At 38.2% G+C, this 25,138-nt stretch overlaps 1 protein-coding gene across 5 annotated transcripts in view; it reads right to left on the minus strand.

Moving 5' to 3' along the window:
- klhl29 (kelch like family member 29) overlaps positions 1–25,138 on the minus strand; it is a 434,041-nt gene that overhangs the window by 279,154 nt on the left and 129,749 nt on the right. For all 5 annotated transcript variants that reach the window (XM_030128391.1, XM_030128389.1, XM_030128386.1 and 2 more), the window contains one exon: positions 21,842–22,153. In XM_030128391.1, coding sequence (XP_029984251.1) covers positions 21,842–22,114 — 273 coding nt within the window. In that variant the 5' untranslated portion in view covers positions 22,115–22,153. The remainder of the gene's footprint in view (positions 1–21,841; positions 22,154–25,138) is intronic.

Consider the following 25,138-nt stretch of genomic DNA (forward strand, 5'->3'; position numbering starts at 1 on the left):
CGGCAGTTCTCTGGGTGGAAAAGCCTTGTTGATGCCAGAGGTCAGAGGAGAATGGGCAGACTGGTTTGAGCTGATAAAAAGCAACAGTAACTCAAATAACCACTGGTTCCAACCGAAGCATGAAGAGGAGCAACCCTGAATGCACAGTACATCAAACCTTGAAGAAGATGGACTACAGAGCTTACACATACACTCGCCGGCCACTTTATTAGGTACACTTTGCTAGTACAATGTGTACCTAATAAAGTGGACTTTTTCTCCTGTTTTGATTAGGAGTTAGGTCACACTGATTGTCTTTTGTTTCTTATTTTGTTTCTGATAATTAGGAAAGGATAGGGATTGTGACATAATTTGGGTTTGTTTTTTTTTTTAATTTTGGGCATTATTTCTCTCTTCTGAGTGATGAATAAATTGCCACCTTGTTGTTAAAGGTAACTTTTGTCTGGGCCTCACATTCTTGGGGATAGGATAAGAGGGGCACTTTTAACCCTTTATCGGGCAAGTGACTATTTTTGGTCATTTTTGCAAGCATGACAAGACAGTGACAGCAACAGTTACAGTGAAGACAGTGAGTCAACAATCTCAGGTCCAACGTGGTCTACAGGGTCTGTAAGGTCCATCTCTGCATGAACAGTGAGTGGACCTGCTTTGTTAGGTACCATGAAGTAATGGTACTAATGCAGGGGTGTCAAACTCATTTTAGTTCAGGGGCCACATTCAGCTAAATTTGATCTGAAGTGGGCCGAACCAGTAAAATAATAACATAATGATATATAAATAATGTCAACTCCAAACTTTTCTTTATGTTTTCGAGTGAAAAAAGTACATTTACATTATGAAAAGGTTTACATCTACACACTATCCTCTCAAAAGATGTACATAACATGAACAAACTGAAAAATAAGTGTAATTTTAACAATATTATGCCTCAGTTTATCATTTACACATGTACATTATATATAACTTACAGAGTGGATCTACAAATACACAAAACATTTAATATCAGGCAGAATATTGTTAAAATTGCACTTACTTCTCTTAAGACATTTCAGGTTGCTCATATTTGTTCAGGTTATTCACATTTTTTTTTGCGAAATTATACTTTGTTTTAGTGTAAATAAATGAAAATATTTATATTTACACAGTGAAAAATGTGGAGTTGTCATTATTTTTATGTTGTTATAATAGTATTTTACAAGTCCCGCCCACTTGAGATTGAATTGGTCTGAATGTCGAACCTGAACTAAAAGGATTGTTAATATCTTGAGTGTAATTTTTGCATTTCACAAATTCATCCAAAGGGCCAGACTGGACCCTTTGGCGGACCAGATTTGGCCCCCGGGCCGCATGTTTGACACCTGTGTACTGATGTAAGGCATGTCAGCACTTATGTTGGTCAAATGTTTTAAAAGTGATGTTCAAAAATCCATGTTCCTTTCACCTTACATGTGTTTTTTTGTGTTTACTTCTTGGATTTTCTTTTTTTTTTTTTCTTAATTTTTTTTTTTTTGCACTTATGGGTAAGGAACCAAATATGGTGACTTCATTAACTGTGTTTTTGTACATAATAAAAAATTTTCAAAGATTTTACAAAAGTAATTAAGTCCTGTTATGTCCCCCTATAACACACTAAGGTTAACATTTTGAATTTCAGAGTATTTTAATGACTAAACTATAAAAGGTTAAATATGTTATATTCATGTTCCCCTAGACCAGGGACATAACAATGTTCAGAAACAATTTTCCATAAATAGAAGCTCAGAGGGTTATTTTAAGGATTATTATCTTTAATCTTTAAATTAAATCACAAATGTTTTAATATTCTTCCATTTAATAATTGCATTTTCACAATTTTTGGGGTAGTTAAGGGCAATATTTTCTCATGGTGCCAGATAAATCAGTAATGCTTATATATGTATGATATGCACTGACTGATAATGTGGGCGTCTTTGTGCGTCATCGCTTTTATCATTCGCATTATATCACAAACCTAAATTAAAAACAAGGTCAGCAGAGTAGGTGGAGGAGGTGGAGACGCAGCAGAACTTATGCATTTACCTGCCTATCAAAAAAAAAAAAAAAAAAAATCAACAATATTAACTATATAATATAACATGATGAATATGATACCATTTGGTTTTATGAGTTGCTGTTTTTAATACTTAACGACACTGAAGAAAAAAGAAAGAAAAGCACATGTACAAAGTTGTGAGTACTAATCCATGTAAAAATAAAGGGAAAACACTTGGAGGGGGTATATAGTGGTTGTGGTTATGGCAGCGGAATACTTGGCAGTGTGATGATGCGTGGAGTTCCTAATGAGAAACACCAAGCTCCCAGTAATTTGTTAGCCTGAGTTAAGGTCAAACCACAAATGCTGCATGATTGAGTCACCCCCAAAGTCCCTATTAGAATTTGCATTTAAAATATATCTATTATTTATGTGTGTATTAAGATGGCTGGCTGTAGATCCCTAGAGCACAGTCAATAGGGAAGGCCTGCAGAAAGTAGACCACAACACTGGAGGATGACGACCAGGAGAGTGGACAAAGAAATGGAAGAATAATTAAACACAGTTGGAAAAAAAAAAATTCAAAGGAGCATTTATCATAATGAAGGTCCTGTTCAGTTTCAAGTACTAATATGACTTCAGACTATATGCAAGTTTTCTACATTTGCTTTCTGACAGGCTTAACAGAAGTTATTTGTTAAATGAAAGATGAACATATAATTAATCTGGGACCACTTTAGAATACACGGCCTTAAATGTAATTTGTGTTCAGTTTGATTATTCAGTAAATAGCAAACCAGTGTTTTTAAAACCTCAACACTATATCACATTATTATGGTATACAATACAGATAGGGCTGCACAATACTGGAAAAAACTGACATTGCGATTTTTATAAACCCTGCGATATATGTTGCGATATGAAATAGCTGTGTGGTGCTGAGATAAATGGTCAAATACATTAGTTGTGTTTCCTTTCGTTGTGGCAACAATTGCAAGGCACTATCGGCACAGAACACGTGTTTCAATATCATTGTTCTTGTAGCCGAAATAATTCCAGATACTTTTTTTTTTTTAATAAAATAAATAAAATAAAATAAAATAAAATAATATTTCCAGATACTAACGTTGCTTTTCTTTGTGGCACCAACTCTTCATTTTTGGTGATTTTCTCTTGCTCGTTGCTCATTTTTCAATGTTGTTACCAGTGACTCACTCTGTGTGTAGAGGCGTGGTCTGTTTTGGCAAACCGATTAAGAACAATTGTGATTGGTGGATGGCTGTGCGCAGTGTGTGTCAGGTACCCAGGCTGAAATTAGATGAGAACACATTGAGTTCATTTGCCTCCTACCAAGGTTATTATCGTTAAGGAAAACTATCGAAATGACGAAAACTCGAACTGAAAAAACATTTTCGTTAACTGAAATACATAAAAACTATAATTAAAAGAAAAAATGAAAACTAACTGAAACTGTATTGTGTGCTTGCAAAACTAACTAAAACGTATAAAAATTATGGATAAAATTCCCTTCGTTTTCGTCTTTGTCAATGTCGGATTGATACGAAATTGATTTATTCCGCTCTAGCAATTTTAGCTAGAAACGCCATACGACACTTCACAGTCCGTCTCTTCTCGTCACTTGTTTAGAGTTGTCTTCTCGTCCCCACTCTACCTGGAAACATGGAGACTAAAATTGGGAGAAAGCAGCCGAGTCCTGTTTGGGATTTATTTGAATATGACAACGAAGAAGATAAAAGATACAACAAAACTAAAATTAATACTAAAACTAAACTAAAACTGAGGGGAAAAAAAAGAAAACTAATAAAAACTAGAAAACCTGCTCTAAAAACAAATTAAAACTCACTGAATTAGAGAAAAAAAAAGTTAAAACTAAATAAAACTAAACTATAATGAAAAATCCACAACTACTATATCCTGGCCTCCTACACTGCAGGATCTGCAATGTGACTATTTCACACACGTACATTGCGATGACGATGCTCAAATGATATATTGTGCAACTCTATTTACACAGTAAGTAACAGTATGAATAATGGTGGCGGTCATGCATTATTGACTGAACCCGGTAAAAACCTGAATTTACATTCATGAGATGTAAGCTATGTGTAAATACAAAAGCAGCATTATGTGTTTTTTTTTCTGTTTCAGCGAAAATTCGTAAATAAATAAATAATGAAAATAAAAATATGTGAATCCACTGCTCTGTGATGGAGCATCTGGTTAATTTCTAAAGCGTATTTTGTCGCCTTTCACCTAATCCTCTTGAAATACAAAAATGGGCTGATTTTACCTCTTAGCGATGCCTTTCACAGCCAATAATACAGATTTTACATAATCAGTTTATTTTAAGAATGATTACCACATATTTGAATATTAACTGTAATTAAAGCAGTGGTATTTTGTATTCTAAATATGATACAGTAAAGAATAAAAACGGATCGCTTAACATTAACAGCTCCGCGAAAATTAATGATCAAATAATTCCCAGAACGTTTGCTTGCGTGTTTGGGTTTTTTTTTTCCACTAATGATTATGAAGTAGATCATTCACCATTCTTCAGCTTTGTAAGTGCCACACTTACTCTCTAAATGTAACTTCAGTGGTTTTGCGTTGTCTAAAAGCAAATAAATGAAAATCCCTATTCTGTGATCTCCATTGTCCAACTGGTGTTCTTTACTGGAGTCACTGAAAGCCAACAAGAAAAGAAGCCAAGGATCAACACAGTGCAGTCTGGAGAGGGATGAGAGGACAGGGGGATAAAGAAGGAGCACAGAGACAATAGGCTAATGATTTTGTTTCCAGGTATTTTCTACAGGCAACTCTTAATGTTGCCTATTATCTCTTTTGTGCAGCCAACTGAAAACCCTACCAAGTCGACCGAAGACATTTCAAAGCAAAACTTGCCAATATCTATTTAAAGTCAAAGGAAGTGCAAACACTTTTACCACCTTTTCACGTAGGAATAAAACAGTAAATGTCTCGGTTTTTCGAGAAGTAATTCAGCCTCAGGCAGAATCCAGGGTCGATTGTTCGTAACTACTCCTTTTGTAGCCATATTCATTTCCACAAATATAACCTGGGCCACATACAGGAAAAAAAAACAGGCTTTTTGCTGCACATAAGTGATGCTGAGAGCATCCGGAGACATTAATACCACATTTGTGACATAAAGTGAAGCGAACTGCTCGACAGGCAGAAGAGAGATGTTTTGTTTACCTCTGCATCTCATAAACAAAATGCTGCTCCGCCTGCTTCTTCGCTGATATCTGATATTGTAGGACATGAGTGATGGTTTAAAAGCCCGCATTCGCCATCACCTTTCATATGGAGTTAACCTTAAGGTGGCAGTACTTTGAATGTCAGCCCCTCCACATGTGGACCTTTTTAAATGCCACTGCTCTTTATTCTGCAATTGTGGAAGAGCACAGACAAAGAGATGGGGGTGGTCAGAGAGGAAGGGGAAACAGACCGGCAGATGAGGGTTTGGCTTTTTTTTGTCCCAGCAGACAAAATACAAATGACACACAATCAGCCAGGCTCAGCAGGGGGTTCATTTAACACATGAAGGGGAATATGGGTACTAAGTGTGGGTCTTTGAAGGGCTTGAGAGCTGATCTGCTCAGTTGATGATGTGCTCAATTACATAGATGGATGAATGGTAGCCTTGAACACGAGAGCACTGTCCTCCTTTGGGAACACTGAATTTCTGTCTGCAGCATTCCAAAAAACCTGCCTCTAAAATGTGCAGCAACTACTATTATAGATCCACCTAAACTTGATGTTTCGACATTTTTCCACAGTGAGCCGCAAAGATTTCACATGCATAACTTGAATTACAAGCAAACTGGGTTTAACTGTGATTAAAAGGCAGCAGACCTTCAAGTTAAATCAATCGGTAACTTTAAACATTTGGAGTTCTGTCAAATTAAGTTTTTTTCAGCTTAGGGTGAAAGATTTACTGAGCTTTCCTACTGCACATCTGTGGATATTCTGCACAAGGGCTGTACATTTAAAAACTGTCATTGCAATATATATACAGGGTGGGGAAGCAAAATTTACAATATTTTGAGGCAGGGATTGAAAGACAGTGTTTATTGAAAGTCATGAGAATTTATTTGCCACAAGAAAATTTACATCATATAAAATGTTTTTATTCTGTGTCCTCCTTCTTTCTCAATAACTGCCTTCACACGCTTCCTGAAACTTGCGCAAGTGTTCCTCAAATATTCAGCTGACAACTTCTCCCATTCTTCTTTAATAGTATCCTCCAGACTTTCTCGTAATAATTTTGCTCATAGTCATTCTCTTCTTTACATTATAAACAGTCTTTATGGACACTCCAAGCTATTTTTGAAATCTCCTTTGGTGTGACGAGTGCATTCAGCAAATCACACACTCTTTGACGTTTGCTTTCCTGATTACTCATATGGGCAAAAGTTTCTGAAAAGGTATGGATAATAGTGTTAGGTATGATTATGACATCAATATATGTTTGGTTTCAAAACAATTGACGTAGTGCCTGCTGAGAAAAAACAACTAAATGTTCATTGTAAATTTTGCTTCCCCACCCTGTATATATATGTATATTTTGTAATATACGTACACTACATACTACATTTTGTTGTGTATAATTCAATTACTGCAGTAATTAAGTATTGGTTGTGGTTCTATGATAAAATTAAGAAAATTGTATTGTTTGATTATTGTATTAAGTTTGTGATAAAGGTGTAAAAGCACTGAGGGGTAGGATTAAATAAGTTTATACTTCTTCCTACTCCTTTTCGACCATGTAAAATTCAGACTTGTATGTGCTTGAAGAAAGATTCTGTTCATTTAAATGTTATTTTGTTTTTGTCTTAATTTGCTTCGTTTTGTTTTATTTGGTTTATTTGCATGTTCGAAATAAATAAATAAATAAATACTGTGCAAAAATCTAAGGCCACCATTAGGTTTGTTTGTTTGGCAGAGTTCTAATGACCACACTTATATTAAGATATAATCTGGATATATGTGAAGTATGTAACAAATGTTTCAGGGGAAAAAAAAAAAAAAACAGCTTCTATAAACCAAAGTAGTCATATTTACTGTGATCTCCCTTTGTACTTTACATGTCTTTAATTTTTGTTCAGAAAATATGAGATTTATCGCATTAATTTTCTGATGTTTTATACCAGGTATCATTGAACACATGGCACATGTTTCTGTTTGTGCTGCTTCTTGTCATGTCACTTTAACCTTTATCACCCATTTAGTTGAGTGTTCTTTGTTTTTTTCTTAACTGTGCCGACATTTCTTGTATTTTCTTGTTGTATCCGAAGAAAAGAGAGCGAGAAATAAATATTTATGCTCATTTCAACCCTGCAAAACCAACAAGGTTTTTGCACCTTACTGTCTATATTGCAATATTAAAAGTAGAGGAATTGTCGCCAGATGATTTGAATATCTTCATTTTCAGATTCACATTTACACTAGTAATAGTAACTAATTTTTTTTTTTTTACTTTGGTTGCCATTCAACTCACCACGTAGAGCTTTATCCAGATTTTGATGATTAAACAAATTAGCCATGTTGCTTTCAAGCATTGGCAGCAATGACAAGGCACTGTGGACAAAGTAGCTGTTTTTGGTCATCATCATCATCTTTTTCAGTCGCCAAAATAATTCTACACAACTGATATTGCTTTTAGTTCTGCAAGCATATTTCACTTATTGGCATTTCCTCCATTTTCCTTGCTTACCAGTAAATAAAGATGGCATTTTTGGCATTTTCTTAATTTCCTCGCTTATTCGTTTCCTTGTTTATTTTGGGGTTAAATTTGACAACTAGTGGGGGCGGAGCCTGCTTTGGTTGTTTGTTAAGCTGATCGAGACTGACTGTGATATGTAGTTCACCGTGCATGTCGCTCACCATCAACAAATCCCATGTGTCCAAAAAGGCTTAAAGCCGAGTAAATTATATCAGACGTCTGCAGATGGAAAATGACAAGTGCGTAAGCTGTCCCTTTATCTTCACGATGTTGCAGAGACAATTTGCCTAACTTACCATTGCATGTTGAATGTTGAAGTGAGTATGGCAACACTGCAACAGCGGAGTCCTCTTTTACACTTACATTGGCTGCCGTCTCCGCGAAATGCATCTTCTACTAAAGAAAACATCCACTTTTGAAACCTATAAAAGCTGATGATTCGATAATCAAAAGAGACGTTTAGGTGAAAAATGACTTCTACCTTTGAGACTGACCTCTCACCCTTGTGATGAAGAAGCTATGGGATGCAGCCGCAGCCGTGAAAGGCAAATCTAAGATGACAGGCACTTCAAATTGCCCAAAGATCAACAATGACCTCTTGACACTTCAGCGAACCAAGCAAATCTGACAACCGTCCACATGCTGTGTGCCGCCCTCCACCTGCCCGCATCTGTGTGTTTTTTGTTTGTTGCTCGTCGGTGTTCTCCTTTATGTTGTCACGGGATTTGCAGAGAGCCTTTCCAGTCTTGAAGAGACGAGGACTTGGAGTCAAGCGTCATCTGTGATCCCTTGGTGTCCTGTAACAGCTGTCTCCAGCTTCAGAGCATGTGGTTGCCGCTATCCCATATTACATCTCTGCCACTCAGCGCCAACGGATCAGCAATCCAATTTCACACAAGCGCGCTCAGAGGGAGGCAACGCTGACGCAGGAATGAGGATCTATGCTTCAACAAAGACAAGTTGTTTGAAGTGGCTAGAAGGGCGGCAGTCGTGGGGAAGGAGAGAGATGGGCCAAAGAATTTGATAAAAACAGTAATGGAAGTGTGATGGAAGGAGATACAAACGCGAGGGTGATAAAGTGGGGAGCGGGTTTCTATGAATGCGTTACTTTTATCAATCAAGCTGTTGCAGATAGGAGTATAGGAAGATAGGCTCTTAATTTTCCAACACATCTCTGAGCAAAACAGACAAAGTAATAGGAAGCGCAGAGAAGCACACAGAAAGAACAAGCCCCTGAGACGAACCTGCGCTTTGTAAACACACCTTTGTTTGTGTAGTGCTGCTCCTCACGCTAGTTTCAGCTCAGGCAAAGCCCAGCCAGACAATGATCTCTGTGTACTGCCGGCAGAGCAGATGTACAGTATTGGATGACAACACACTCATATTGCATAGTCATTGTGACATAAATAGAGAAGGGGCTTGCATCTCGTCTTTCACCAAGCAGAGAGATTTGAATCTGATATCCAATGACTGCTTATTAGATTGAGCCATCAGACCGCCAGTTTGGAGCCAGACTCATATGAGACGGTGTGTTGAGGGGGCTGCTTTCCACTCTTACCCACACACACAAAAACAAAAGAACAGAAAAGACAAGAGAACACAAGAGCAAGCCCCCACTGGACCATACACTGTCTTTTTGTTGGTTTTTTTTTTGCCATAGTTCTGCAAGCAGTCTTTTATAAAACGTGATGCAACCCAAACAACCCCAACCAAACCACAGGACCAGCATCCTAAAAGACCTCTTCCTTTAGTATGTACAATAAATATCCAAAGAATAATCTGACTCTACTAGTGTTTTTTTTTTTTTTTTTCCTGGATCTGATGAAACAGATGCATCCAAAGTAGAAAAGACAGTGACAACAGTAGTAGGTTGCAAAAAAATTGTGATTGGCAAGACAGACATTTAACAGAATAAATGTGGCGCTCTGTTGTTGGAACAAAAGGTCAGCTGGGATCCAACCCCTGTAGACGGGAAGACAGGTGCAAGAGGACCCATGAGACGGTAGGGATTGGATGAAACCTGTGGAACATCCTGTCAAAACGAGATTGACGAGACAGACGAAGATAACAACTGCCTCCACCTATTCTTTGACCCTGTGCATTGTTATCATCCCACATCTGCCAACATTTTCATTTGTATGTAGAGGGTTTTTTTTTTTTTTTTTTTTTTTTTTATATATATAAAAGGCTGCTGTCAATATTTGCTGTTGACAATAAAAGATGATGATGCCCTGACTGTGTGATGAGGGTGTGAGATTTTGGATAAATCTGTCATTAGTTTCATGACTCCCATTTTCCATCCGTTCGACTGATAACAGAAAAATGAAGCCTGACAGTTCCCTTTTTAACGTGCCTTTCCTCCGACAGTTTGACAGTACGCAGTCCTCATGACTGAGTGTCTGTCTGTCTGTCTGTTTGGCTTTCTGTCTGTCTGACTGTGTATCTCTGTCCTTGATTAGCAATCACTGTAGCGTAGCCTAGTCTGATTCCGAGTGGAAAGCTTTAATTCTCCCCACATGGTGCCGAGACATCCAGACCCTGGTGCAATTGCTGCTGGTAAACACACAATCACCGCTTCTCGTTAACACTCAAAAGTTTCCATGTATCGTCTTAAGGAAAATCACCGTCTAATCCCTACTTACTCCCTTGAGGGCCACACTTTTTAATGGCTCTGTTGCAGACGCCTGATGGCTAATTTGTTTGTCCACAAACTTATAATGATGACTCTGTTTATGGAAATGTAGATTTTAAAGAATTAATGCATGACTAATGGAAAGTAAAACACCGGAGTAGGAAAATTACGATGCTTGGTTCATAAACTGTCAGACCAACTTAAATCAGGTGCTCTCAGATCTAGCTAGACAAGCCGAGCGGTGAGTACGGTCCTTGGAAACAGTGGGCATGCTGATGTACGATGCCAGGAATTAAAAGCCTGTTTTCCCACTGAGGCAAAATCCAGTCCAATCAGAACAACCAAAAAGGAACAGGGCATTTTTAATAGTGGCATGTCTAATTTTTGAGGACAGGTTTGTGTGTATCTCTTTTTATCTAAACTGACATTTGGACCGGAGGGACAAGTCAAGAGGATCTGACAGGTTCGCCTTAACTCAGTGTCAGACAAGATGGCTTTTAACGTTAAAATATACTCATAGATGCACACCACTTAACCGCTTCCAACAAAACAGACTTTGCAACAGACCTCTGGCTCTACATATTTAAAACTGCATAACTGTTCAAACACCGTCTGTCAGATAAGAGGACACTTGACTCACCTATGAAAAACCTCCAGGTTTTACATGATGGCGTATGGATAATAAATTAGACTTGTACTGGTGAAATAAGACATTTCTCATCAATCAGTAGGGTCTATTTTTGAGTATTCGTCTTCTGAGAACTGGATTTCTTGACATTTTCTCAGTGAATGCAAATGACACAGCAATTCAGTGGCAGGATGACAACACATACAGTAGAGGCTAATAAATCAAATCCAGGCAGCAAAGCGTGAAGATTGTTTACCTTCCTGCTCCTCAGAGAAAGATAAAGGTACGTCAGAAAGCTTGTGCTGCTCAGGATTTAGGATGAATTTTGAGTATAAAGAAGAACTGATGAGATGCTGGAACTTCTGAGTTCTGTTCAAAAAGTAAGAAAAATGCATTAAAAATTTACAACACATCTTACTACTCTGAATGACTGCAGGACATAAGAGACAAACTAAGAGAATGTTAAAATGTTTTCCTTTTTCTTTTTTTTTAAGTGCTGCTTTAGGCTGAGACAAGGTCATATTAAGGCTTGTTTGGGGTTAGGAAAAGTTCAGGATTAAGTTTAGAATCTAAGTTTGAAGCAAAAGTAATATGGTTAGGGTTACGAGCGAAACATGGACATGTCGTAACCTCCTACACCCAGTCCTCTGTGTTGCCATGGTAATACTACAACACACTTGAAGCACATGCTACACATCCACGTAACCAGAAGAACATCAGCTAAAAGCTCAACAAAATCAATTGTCAAACGGAACACAACTCACACAAAAAGCCCTTAAATACGTAAAACAAGCTAACACTCCGAGACCAGCGTATGTCATGAATAATTTCACAAAACAGACCAATGTGACAAACTTTGCACCGCTAAGCTGACACTACGCAAATCTATCAGTATTATTTGTTTACTGTTAAATCTCACTGAACAAGACATGCAAAAATAAAGGTTGCATTATGATGTGATGGATATGAATATTGTCGAACCTTTGCTGTTTTCTGATCATAATTTGGTTTTATGTGAATCCTATCAGCTAATCCATTGTTCTGTATTACATTGAAATTATTCTAAAAAGAAACAAATTGTTAAAAGTTAAAATAATCAATGTTAACTTTTGGTTTGAAAAAAAAGACAATAATCTCCTGTGTCAAAGTCCACAAGCTTCTCCTTGTCATTTACACTTATGTGTGGGTGACATGGCTAAAAATGTTTTATGATAAAAATGTTCTTATCATTCAACAATAAGAATTATCACTATTACTATACATGTGAAATAATGATTTCTTTGAAGGTTAGATGCTAATATTTGGAGTTAGTTTTGGTTTTAAAATCTTCTTTAAGTTCAGAGCATGACAAAAAGTTACAGAACAGTAGAACATTTCAGATATAAACGACAGTTTAAGATAAAATATTTTGTTCCTCAACATTTGAATAAAGCATAACAAGAAAACACTGAATTATTTTGTGTCTTACTTGGCATTGTGAACAAAATAAACCCTAATGATACATGCAACACTTGACTAGAAAAGTTATTGTTTTTTTGTCCATCCCTTCACATCATGATGCAACAATTTGGAATATGAGTACTACGTCACTGAGCAATATGACATACACTACTATCTGTACCTCTGAGGAATGGACTATCCATTTACATTTACCATAGGGCAAATACAGTCTTGAAATATTGTTTGTGACATGGCTAAAAATGTTTTACAATAAAAATGTTCTTATCACTCAACAATAAGAATTATCACTATTACGATACATTTGAAATAATGATTTCTTTGAAGGTTCGATGCTAATATTTGGAGTTAGTTTTGGTTTTAAACTCTTCTTAAAGGTCAGAGCATGACAAAAAGTTACAGAACAGTAGAATATTTCAGATATAAACGACAGTTAATGATAAAATATTTTGTTTACCAATATTTGAATAAAGTATAACAAGAAAACACTGAATTATTTTGTGTCTTACTTGGCATTGTGAACAAAATAAACCCTAATGATACATGCAACACTCCACTAGAAAAGTTATTGTTTTTTTGTCCATCCCTTCATATCATGATGCAACAATTTGGAGTATTACCACTACATCACTGAGCAACATGACATACACTATTCGTACCTCAGAGGAATGGACTATCTATTAATACAGGGCAAATACACTCTTGAAATATTGCCATTAGCGCAATGTTTGTGTCATATACAAAATGCCACAAGTTTAAAAGACTGAACCCAGTGGACAATTGTGAGAATCAATCTCTGGAATTACCATTAAAACCATTTATGTTTTCAACTGTGACATTTTACAACAGAGGAGGCTTACACAAAGCTCTATGACAATTCTGAATGTAATAGAAATGCTGCAATGTGTGGTTTGTCAGGCTTCAAACTGTCATGTGAGATTTTGCTTTTTTTTTGGAAAGTTTTCTGAAAGGAATACACAGTCATTGAACTCTTGAAGTCACTGAGGTTTCAACTTCCATTAACAAGTGTTGTAGTGGATGTGAAATTGCAGTAAACTCTGAAAAAAAATATTATTTTCATTTTCTCTGGAAAAAAAAAAAAATAGTCTGCTCGTCGGTTAGATTGCGTTGCAGTGGGAGCTATAGCTGCACAGAGGCTGGTCCGGATGTTCCTTCAGGACTTTGGCTCTGTGTGTTTCTTAAATTTAATTGAAATAAAATGTAGGGAATAAAAGAAACAACATCTTTCACTGTTGACAGTTATAATACTAATCTGACATCAAGATTTCGGCTCTAATCATACAGCCAATTTGTTTTATAATCACATTGGCTCCACCATCAATTTATGTCCATCAGCATAAAGTAACAAAAGGCAAAGTGGATCACATTATTTCATGCTGTGAAGCAATAATTTCTGTTCCAGTTATGTTTAGTGTTCTTGGCTTTCCTTATAAAAGAGAAGGGATTTCTTTAAGACCCCATAGTGAGCCTGTCTGCTTTGCAAATGTAAAGTTTTATCTTATCTGGATGACAGACTTCCACTACTTGATAGAACAATTGTACTTTCTTTCTGTCTGAAGCTAATTCAAAAGCAGCTCTCACCTGCCATACCACCTCAACCCCCTCCTTCCTCCTGTCTTTCTCATCCAGCCTCCCTGGTGTGCACCTTCTTAAACTTTAATCATCTCATATTCGATACATTTCACAGCAATGCGTCACAAGGTTATCCCAGGTTTCAAAAGACTTTTTCCCCTTTTAACCTCAACCTCGATAAAGATTCGATCATTTCTGAATCTCAGTCTATTCATTACCGGGCTCCCCTGACACAAGACTGATGTTCACATGAGGTTCTCCCATTTTTTAGGCCCAGAAAAATAAAAAGCTAAATAAGAAAAAAATGAAAGCTTAACTTTCACAATGCACTACAAAGGTGTTCCACAGGCATATTGTGAGCTGTGAGTTCATGAACTGTTTTTGCACTTGCCTTCAAAACTTGTGTCTGTTTCAAAGATGACCAGAAAGTGCTTTATCGCTGTAATTGTGTTCACTTTGGTGCTTCCGTGTGAGAAAAAACCCCACATAAAATCCTTGAAACTGTTGCAGAAATAAGAAGTGATTCAATCAGTGTGTATCTATTACGCTGTTATCACAATCTTTCCCCATGCAGAACTATTAGAACTGCTGCAGCACCATTCAAAGGTGCTATACAGAACCAGAAGGGGGAATTATATGGCACCGTGGCATAGGTAACCATTAGACAAAGGTGGATGCCATGATATCATCAAAAAAGTGAGTATCTGAAGATGCATGATGCTTTGTGAGTTTTCTTTCTTTCTTTTCTTTATTTGATTGTGTCAGAGTGAGGCCATGACACCTGCTGTTCTCTGGATACCATGTTGTGTTACCCACAGTATGGGGTCTGCTTCAATCCATTGGCGAGCTGACCTGGCTGAAATCAATGGCCGACAAGACACGATGTGTGATTTTGTTTCAAGACGCGCTCCACTGATCGCTTCTGTCGATGCTTGGAAATTGGGATTTTTTATTTTTTTCTTCTACCTGAGCTAGAGGGAGAACTTTTCACAAATATCATTAATTATCTCTCAAAACAGCCAGATGCATTAGTACTGAAAAAAACAAGAATTAAAGGTGGGGTAGGAGATCTTAGACAAACGGTTCGAGCAAGCTACATTTTGAAAATACCGCACTTTCCGGATTATAAGACGCTACTTTTTTCTCATGCTTTGAACCCTGCAGCTTAAACAACGATGCGGCTCAAGTATAGATTTTTACGGGCTAACGGCCTCCAGGGGGTGCTCTAGCAGGAAGCGCAAAAGCAAGACAAACAGGTGGAAGAGGTGATGCAAAGAGAAGAAGTTTTACGCTCAACTTTTAACAATCATTTTGCGTGTCATGCACAAACTCATCATGGAAAACACATGAAGAAATGCGTATGATACAGCTTTCAAGTTAAAAGCAATCAATCTAGCTGTTCAAGAAGGAAATAGAGCTGCTGCACATAAGTGCCATTGAGAGTGACAACAGAAAAGAGACTGAGAAGGTGTGTGACGGAGCCGATCTGAGGCTGTTCAACTCTGACACTGAAGAAGACGACTTCAGTGGTTTCAATGCGCAGAAGGAAGATGAGGATAGCGATCAATGAATTTTCTGGATTTTTTAACCAGCCGTGTTACTGCCATTTTACTGCCATGTTACAGGCACTGTTTGGAAAAAAGCAGTTAAGGTATGGAAATAAATATTCAACCTCCTAAGATCCAGGAAATGTCAGCAACGTACAAGCTTTTTTGTTTTTTATTAAATAAGTGTCTATATTGGAAACATCATGATGCAACAGTTTTTTCAGATGCAGTTTTTTTAAATTTTCATGGAATGTCCTTTGTGATGGACAGTTTTCTTTTCTTTTTTTTTGTATACAGTTGTGAAACTCTTGTCCACAAATGTGGACAGAAAACCCATAGCTGGGTCTTAGGAGGTTAAATAATCTTTCAGTTTACCATCTTTCTGTGTAAATATCCCATGTTACAATGTGGACACCTGCGGCGTACAGTCAGGTGCAGCCTATATATGTACTACTGTTTTTTTCTTTTAAAATTTGGCGGGTGCGGCTTATATTCAGATGCGCTCTATAGACCGGAAAATACGGCACTCAATTCAAAAGTCCAAACCCCTTTCTTCAGACATTCCCCCGAAGCCACGCCTCAAGAGTACTGAAAAGTGCAATGCTTGTTCTCGAGGGTTCACTAGCGCTGCATGGCAAAAATTTGTGGTTCCAGCTCCGATCCATGCATACCTCATTCAGTCTCCTCCAACACCCCCGCTCTTACAGAACAGCCCCAGTTCATACCTACCTGGTTAACATTATATTTCTCAGTGATTTATCTTAGTGACAAAACAGTTTGCCGGTGAACTTTCCATCCTAATATAACTAATATAGCCAAACTCTGGCTCTGGCTTCGTTTCCTGTACAAGTACTCCAAGCCTCTGAGAACGAACAAAGGGATATGCACAGAGGGGGGATGGGCAAATGGCAGTTGAGTTTGATAGACGTATCACCATTCAATCATTTCAATTGGGTGCTCAAAATGATTGGATGGTGTTTTTTCAGTCCTGTCCGCTCCACAGGTGATGCAATGTTTTTAAATTTTTGTATTAGAGTATTTAATTAATTGGTTGTAATTGTGGTGTGAAGGGGATTTTAAGCAAAATAGTAAAAAAAAATGCTCCAGAAAAACATCTCGCACCCCACCTTTAAGTTTAAACTTACTTCTTTAAAAAAAATCTCTTATAGGTGTTGAGAACTGTTCAGAGGTAATGCCATCTTTTTTTTTTAATCAAAAAGCTACACATAAATAAAACAATCAAAAGAAACTGAAGCATGAGGGTTTATGATGAGACATGTTGAGAAAAACAGACGCTTTCATTTGGTTTTCCTGGGGAAAATCTGCTTTAATGGTTTGCCAGAAGCAGGTATTAAACTGAATGCCTATCAGCTGGACATCAAACAGCAGTAGGTACTGTAGCCAAAGTGCTGGTAATACTCTTTGTTAAGCATGACTTTTAATGAACAGAACCTAAGGTAGATATCAAGTTTACCCCTCTCGATTGTTTGCTAAGCCACTGGCTCACGAACTGATTTTATTTGCAATCAGGTGGACACAAACAGCATGCCGTTCGTACATTTACGCAGGACTGCAGCTACGTGGCCAGAATAACACAGGCACAAATCATGGAGCGAACAGGATAGCTTTGGGCTAAAGAAATAGCTTTTTTTTTTTGCTGGCTTGTGATTGCTGTATTGAACAAAAACTTAATCAAACAGTTTCCACAAAAGCGTATTAGATGTAGACATGGTGAATCAAAACACTGAACGAATACGAACAAAATCATTATCGTAAGAACAGTTGCCACTTTGTCCTTAATGCCAGATATTGCTCCTGCATTTGTATTCAGAATGGATTAGTAAAGAAACAATAAAAGCAGTGATGCTCATAAACATACAAGGAGAATGGATTTAATGGACAATTAAACCATGTAGGAAAATATCTGCATTGCAGTTTGTTTTCTATGGGCAGATACTGTACCGTCTGGGGAATATTCTGGATAGCAGATAGAAATGTCAGCTTAGGTCGACGTTTAAACCTCACAGACTTACTTAACTCAGGCTGTAACATTTATGTACAAACATTGAAGCATAAATCTCTACAACTGTCCGATCTCTCACAAAACACATTTTCCTGGGAAGTTTAGATATTTGCTCAAAGTGAAGCCTTGTGAGGATTTATGTTGAATTTCGTTCTGCGATCCTAAATATTCCTGATAGGTGTGCCATTTTTGTACAATTCAATGCCGTGACAGGTTCCAATTATCGCATGTCAAGTCTTTTTTTTTTTTTTTTAACCCGCCACCACCACCCTTCTTGAGACAACAACTTTATTTTTAATTACAGCTTGTGTTTAAGTAACAATCTCAAACTTTATAGTCACATGTTCATCCATTCCTTGCCTGTATACATATACATAGAGGGAGGCTCGTATAGATGAAAGTGCACAGGGACAGGACAAGACAAGACAGTGGGAAAAACCAGCTAAGTGGTTGCTGTTGAAAACATAAACCAAACATGTGAAAGACTGGGGGTGTATGCTGACTGGTTTAGTATGTGGAAGATACACCAAACATCCACTAGTTCAAGGATCTGGAGGGAGTTTTCCAGGAAAAATCTGGTGCGTTTCTTTATTACACCTAAGAAGAAAAGTAAGCTGTTAAACAGACAGCAGAAATGTTGGAGGGAATGTGGAGAATTTGATGTAGATCATACACGTTTTTTTGGAAATGTGATAAAATAATTGGGTTTTGGGAAATGGTGTGTAGAGTACTAAAACAAATAATGGGGTATGAGATTCCAGTGTGTTGTGATGTTCTGTATTTTTGGAACTTATCTGATGGAAATGTAGCAGGAAACGACATATACTTGGTTAAGGTACGTTTAGTGGCTTGCAAAAAGCTATTACAAGGAACCGGGCAAGGACAGAAACACCAACATAGGACCAGTGGATCGCAATTATTGATGGAATATATATAATGAAAAGGGTGACTCACAGACTGCGACTACAGGAAGCACAAATGGACAAAAAGTGGAATAAATGGACTGTTTACAGAGCTAGGAATGGTGGAAAGACTGGATAAAGGAAATGTATTGAAATATGTGTAATGTACTCAAGCAATGTTGGTTTGTTCATCTTTTGTTGTTTTGTCAAATATATATGTAAAAAATGTCAATAAAAACTTAAGTGAAAAAAACAAAAAGAGTAGGGGTGCATATTGGCAACAATCTGGCAATATGATACAAATCACAATACTAGGATCATGATAAGATATATAACGATATATCATGATACTATTAAAAAGGCAATTTTTTGTTTGTTTCATTTTTTAAATGATTCTTTCTTAGAAGAATTGAATTACACCAGAAATATGCACAAATACTAAACACATTTTTATTTGATCAGAACAGGATCTAATGCTATATCACAAAATTTTCCTGTGTTAAAACTTAAATTATGTTTAACAGACATTACAGTTTAAGATCTTGTTCAAATGTTCATATTTTATTAGTTCATAATGAACATCATAACATTATTTTTGTGCAATTCCAACAAAGGAACTAACATTATTTAATAAAAGAGTGTTAAATAATAATAAATAAAAACAAAAAAACAAAAATGAACCTCCACAATATCTGCATTTGAATAAATACCTAAAAATATCGATACAGTACTTTTTAATATCGATACAGTATTGTGAAATGAAATATCATAATATATTGCAGAATCGATATTTTCTTACACCCCTATGAAAGACATGACAAGTAAGACAAGACAAAAACAGATACTGATTATATATTCATTATTATATATTGGTGTGTGTGTGTCTGTGTCACAGATGATGCAGTATGAAAGTATAGAAGCGTAGTCATCATTAATGCGGCTTAAACAAAGCGAAAAATGTAATGTGTTTGCATGCACGGGAGGAAAACACCGTAGTTAGGTGGTGTAAGCTCATAGATTTTACAGTCCAGGAAAAATGTCAGCAAAGAATTGTGGTTATTAAGAACACAGATTAAGAGTGTGTGCGCGAGTGACAATCCGTGACAAGACATAGAAATACATAAATTTTAATTAATGGCAGGGCAGGGGATAACAAAGTGTAGCTCTAAATTAACTGTAGTCTACTGTTCCGTTTGGTTAGCTTTACATTAGTGTGAACAAAGTGGCCAGATGCTACTTTTCAACCCTCAGCGTTTGTCCTCCACACATGCACACAGCACCATCATGGAACTCTTCACTTGATCATTAAACTGCAGAGCACCGCGCAGACGAAGGATGCTTATGGCAGGTCACACCAAACACTAACAAAACACCTGTTCTATGGGAGACTGTTACTCTCTCCCGACACGCTTAAAGGCTTTCTTCCATAGATTAATGCGTGCATCACTTCCACACACCCTCCTGTGCGTGCTCTTAGTTGTTCTACAGAGTCCCCGCTCGGCCTGCAGTGTTTATGAGGAGAGTGCCTCCAAACAGCGGAGATCAATACAGGCCTGTCAGCTTTTTAGTGTAGCCACGGACAGAGCAGAGGCGCAGGGACCGGCGAGCCAGAGCTGTATCCCTCAATCAGACACTTTGTGACCCCCAACAGCTTTGGTCGAAGATGACAGGAAGAGAGGGAGCGTGTGAGGACAGCAGACAGTTAGGAAGAAGACAGAAAGAGAAGCTCCTTTGGTGTGGGCCGACTCTTGAGGCCCCTGTATCTTTGCTAGACTGTAATTAAAGCAGAGCCCAGACTTTGGGTATTTCCCTTTCTAAACGTTCCTAGTCTCTATTGCCTGCTTTAGAAGGAACTGTCAAAGGGAAGACAAAGTAGAAAGGTAAATCCCTGAATAAAGCTAACAGACTTGCATCTAGGGAAGGATCTGCATAATATCGACTGCGTATATATATCTGTATGTATATATGTACACCCCCCACCCACACACACACTCCCACATATACTGTACCTTTAAACAAATGTGTACTCACATGCAAGGCAAGGCACTTAATTGCTGTGGCAGCCATTGAATGATGACAATGGCCACGGTGGGAGTTGGCGGGACTTTGTCGGGATGTATGTAATTATTCAGCCACACAAAAGGAGGGGCCGTCACAGTGCCAGAGTAGATTTACTGTGTCTGTGGTCAGTGCATTCAGAGAGGTATCTAATGATGTGCACTTAGGGGCTAAATTACCAGAGCATTGTTTACCTCTGCTCCTAAGAGTATAGGCCCCACTGAGAGGGGCGGGAAGAAGGTGCCCGAAGAAAAAAAGAAAGCCTGGGTTAGATCTGCTGGAGTTCAAATTAAACTAAATGATCTGATAGCGAAGAGGAGTGATGAAAGAGCATGAATGGTATCCATGGAGGCAGAGGCAGGGGAGAGGCTGAGATGTCTAAGTCTTTTTCTGGTAAAGGCCGCTCTCTTCTCACACTGCTGACAGCCAGCGAGCTAGCAAATCCCTAGATGGGGGGGAGGAACACACAAAGTGTACAGTTTTGGACTCTAGCAGATATTTCTGTGCTGAAGTTTTCTGCACAAAATAAAAATACAGTGAAATGTATGGACACCAGCTGGTAAAGTTCCCAAAACTCAACTACAATTCAGTGTCTATAAATGTGGCTACACCTCAAACAAACAGAGGAATAAAGGTGAAACATGCTTTTTATAATCAATAGCATTTAATAGCTTTTTAAAGTGAATAACATTGATGTTTAAATGTTTTCCACAGTCAGAGAAGAGCCACTTCTGACCACCTCTTCTGTCAGCAGTGCCCATGTGAGCTACCGTCAGAGGTCGTTTGCATAATGAAAGAAGAAAATTACCAAGGAGGAAAAGGCAGGAGAAGCCTGCCATTTGGCAGATCGAGAAAATGAAGATGGAAGGAAAATGGTTTGGCAACACTGAGGCATTGGGCAAAGAGTGTGCAGAGCGAGCTGAGAAAGAGAGAGAGACATGGAGTGAGGAGAGAGGCATGGAAAGCTGAGACAGTTGAGGCATGAAGACAAGACATGCCAGCGAGTTGGACAGAGCAGAAACATTTGCAGAAAGACAGTGAGAGATGAGGAAGCGCAGAAAGTTGGAGATTATGTCCAGTTGGGAAGTCATCAGAGATTACCAAGTTGACACATGAAGAGAGAAAATAAAGAAACTTAAGAGGGCGAGAGAAAGACTGAGGGGTTTCCAAGACATTTTAGAGGGACCAGGTGTCCCAGCATCCATTTGGACCGGGCTCTTACCTTGGCCGATGCCGGAGCAACTGATCCTGCTGCCGTGATGCCTCGCTTGACCGCTATGTCGCTGCTCGATGTTGTCACGGCAACTGTAACCGGAGTGGGGAGGAGGGAGGGGATAACAGGGAGGGGAAGCAGTCCCGGACGGTTGTTGCCATTGACGACGGCAGAGGCACAGCTATGATTGGCTCCTCCATTGTGTAGGCCAGAAGGGCGGATGTCTCTCCGCTCCCAAGGTCCCCGATAGTCCCTCTCAAAGCGGTGGTGGTGGCGTGACATCACTTCCTCTTCCTCTCAGAGGGAACAACAGGGGCAGGCCTGAAGAAAACAGGAACATAGGCAGGTTATTAGGTTGTTTCTGTTATTTCATGTCGGTAAAACGATACAAACAGGTAGAATTTCAAGGTACCACAGACCAGGAGACAGACAAAACGGAAGACACAGGAGTGAATTAAGGAGAGATTTTGTTGAGATGAAGGTGTAAATGCTCGCAGCATCTGCTCCCATTGCACCTGACTGACATGAACACACTGCGGCTCATTTGTTGCCTCTAATTCCTATTCTCCCAGTCATTAACGAGGGCTGCGACAAGAGGGAGAGAAATGAGCGCTGCTGCAGGTCTATAAAAAACACCATCAGTGCCAACACCGTGAGGAGCTAAATTTGTTGCATGAAGCATCTAGGCTTGAGGAGGAGAGGTTAAAACAATACGGCCGAGCCAGAAGCAAACAGGTACGCACTGAGTCAGGTTGTCCCGAGGACAGCGGAACAGAATCGTGACCTTGCGGTCAAAACTCATTCTTCTGAATAGATAAATACCCCTGCAATTACAGCTCATCTCATACATCTAATGGCTGGTTAATTCAATCAGATTGCCCTTGAAGTGCATTTGAGGGTTCTCCCCATTTCAAGCACAGCAGGCTATGATAGGCTAAGATGTGACAGTGAGCTTGGAATTACATCAGTATGGGGTATGGCACTATTGTGTAGCATGAGCGGCGTATCACTCTATATTATATCATAAATCAAAGCAGTACAGGATCTGAGTAGTGAAATCCATCACTGAGGGGTTTGTAGTGCATTGTATCCCTCCTCACCAAAGGCATGTTAGGCTTCCCGAGCCCTTGATAACAGATGAAATAAATAAATAACAACCTCAAACCAGGTTCAGCAAGCCCCATGCAAAATCCCCTGGTCTGTAAGGAGAGAATGACAGCGGATGATAAGTCTTTATTCTGCACGCTGGGGTCTGTCACGCTGCTTCTTCCCTCACAGAGGAGCAAACGCCTTGAAATGCCGCCTTCTGTGTGTGGATCTGTGTGAGTGTACAAAAATAGAATTTACCCTACTGCTAGCAAAAAAAAAAAATAAAGCATATGTTCAGTATGTAATGGTTTGGCAAGATGTAAAGAGTATACATAAGTCCCAAACTGCACTGAAGTATCTGAGTAGGCTGGTGGAAATGAAAGGTCCTCTACAAAGCAGCGATGAAAGTGATACAACATGCAGCCTGTGGTGGAGCACTGACTCTACTCTATCTTTTTCAGCTCTGCCCATCCTTTTTTTTTTCTTTTACCTGCTACATTTTGTCTCTTGTCTTTGCTTTTGGTGTTTTCCCCCACCATCTACTCTTTTCATGCATTTTATTCCCACTCTCAATACCCCCTTCATTTACTTCTCTCTCATATAAGGTCTGGTCTGTCCAAACACTGCAAGCTGATACGAGGCGATGGAGCCAGACAGAACATCTAAAAGCTGTGGGACAACACTCTCACGCTCTCTTTCTCGCTCTCTCTGCAATAACCTCTCCCCCTCTCAGCAGTAACCCCTTTTAATAACCTTGAATTTTCCAACAGAATAAGCTTGTATTATCTCTAAAAATATGTGAGACAGAGAGAGTAACAAAGTGCTAGTCCAGTGGAACAATGGCAGGGTTAGTGCCAGGTAATATTCTCTTATCTGCCGTGCACCACACCTCTGCTGGGAAATAAGAGGCGAGAAAATTCCTCCATATAAAAAAAAAAATAGGAACAGAGAAAAAGAAATGGACATTATCTCTAGGAGAGTCAGAATTGCAGGCAATGTGCATTTGCATTTGACAATTCTGCACAATTTATTTTTATCATTCCTTTTTACAAGTTAAGTGGGTACATGCTACTGTGCATCCTGGACTGTGCAGTCTAGACAGTTTTGAGATTTAATGCAAGTAGCTTTTTGTCTGTAAAACTCCAAGAACAAGAGCTCATTGAAAATCCAATCCTTTCGATTGTGGAGAAGGGTAAAAGTTGCAAGTGCCTACACAAAAGAGCTTTGTAGAATAACCTTCAGTAAAGCTGCAATACACAGCATAGGGCAAGCAAAGGAGATGTAATTAAAATATACTGTATCACACTTCAATAATGTTATTAATAAGGGACAGAATGGTGGCTGAACTGACAGTAGACAGTGCATACGGCTGGATATCACGCAACAATCAGCTTTGATAATGGTTAGCGATACCTTTTAATAAGACAATTACAGATTTTAGACACTTGTCTCTTTAGATCCATAACTGAATAACTCCATGATATTGTGAATACACTGAATTAAATACACTATACATACTCACTGTCAATATGGTCATTTCTTTAATCAGATTAAGAAGGTGGAACACAAAAAAATGACTGAATAATGAGTGTAAATATTAAATAATTATGTTCAAAAGTAAGATCAGCAACATCCCTCGAATATAGTGGATGAAAATGAAAATAAATGAAATTCTTAGTTCAGGAAGAAATTAATCATGTTGATGGATATTATCACGCAGCATTTTTTTTTTGTATAGGAAATCACAACAATATAAAAATGTTGAAATTACAATTTTGTTTAGGTCACCCACAGCTTGAAGATGTCTCTTAACATAATATATGAATAAATGTGTGTAAATATTGATTCCTTCATGTTGTAAATAACACATGATTTCCAGGGGTCTGTTCAATCAGTATTACTTGTTAGTTAAAAACAGTATTTGAGCAGAAGTTATTTAACATTTTATATCAGGTGACGCTTTCGGTTGCTGGTGGCTGTTTGGGTCATGTCATGTAAAATAAAATTTAAAAAAAAACAGTATTTGGCATCAGGGTTCCTTTTTAGCATTAATGTTTCTAGACTAGTCCATACATTTACATCCATTTACAGTGATTCTTTAATCTGTCAGCACTAAAAACTGCTTGGTTAGTTCACTTTAACCTGCAGGAATTTGTTTTGTAGCCTCTAAGTATTTGACTGAAACAAAAGAAAAAGATTTTACACAAATGTTTTTAC

The sequence above is a fragment of the Sphaeramia orbicularis genome, chromosome 24, assembly GCF_902148855.1.
Source record: "Sphaeramia orbicularis chromosome 24, fSphaOr1.1, whole genome shotgun sequence".
In the NCBI taxonomy this organism is placed as follows: Eukaryota; Metazoa; Chordata; class Actinopteri; order Kurtiformes; family Apogonidae; genus Sphaeramia; species Sphaeramia orbicularis.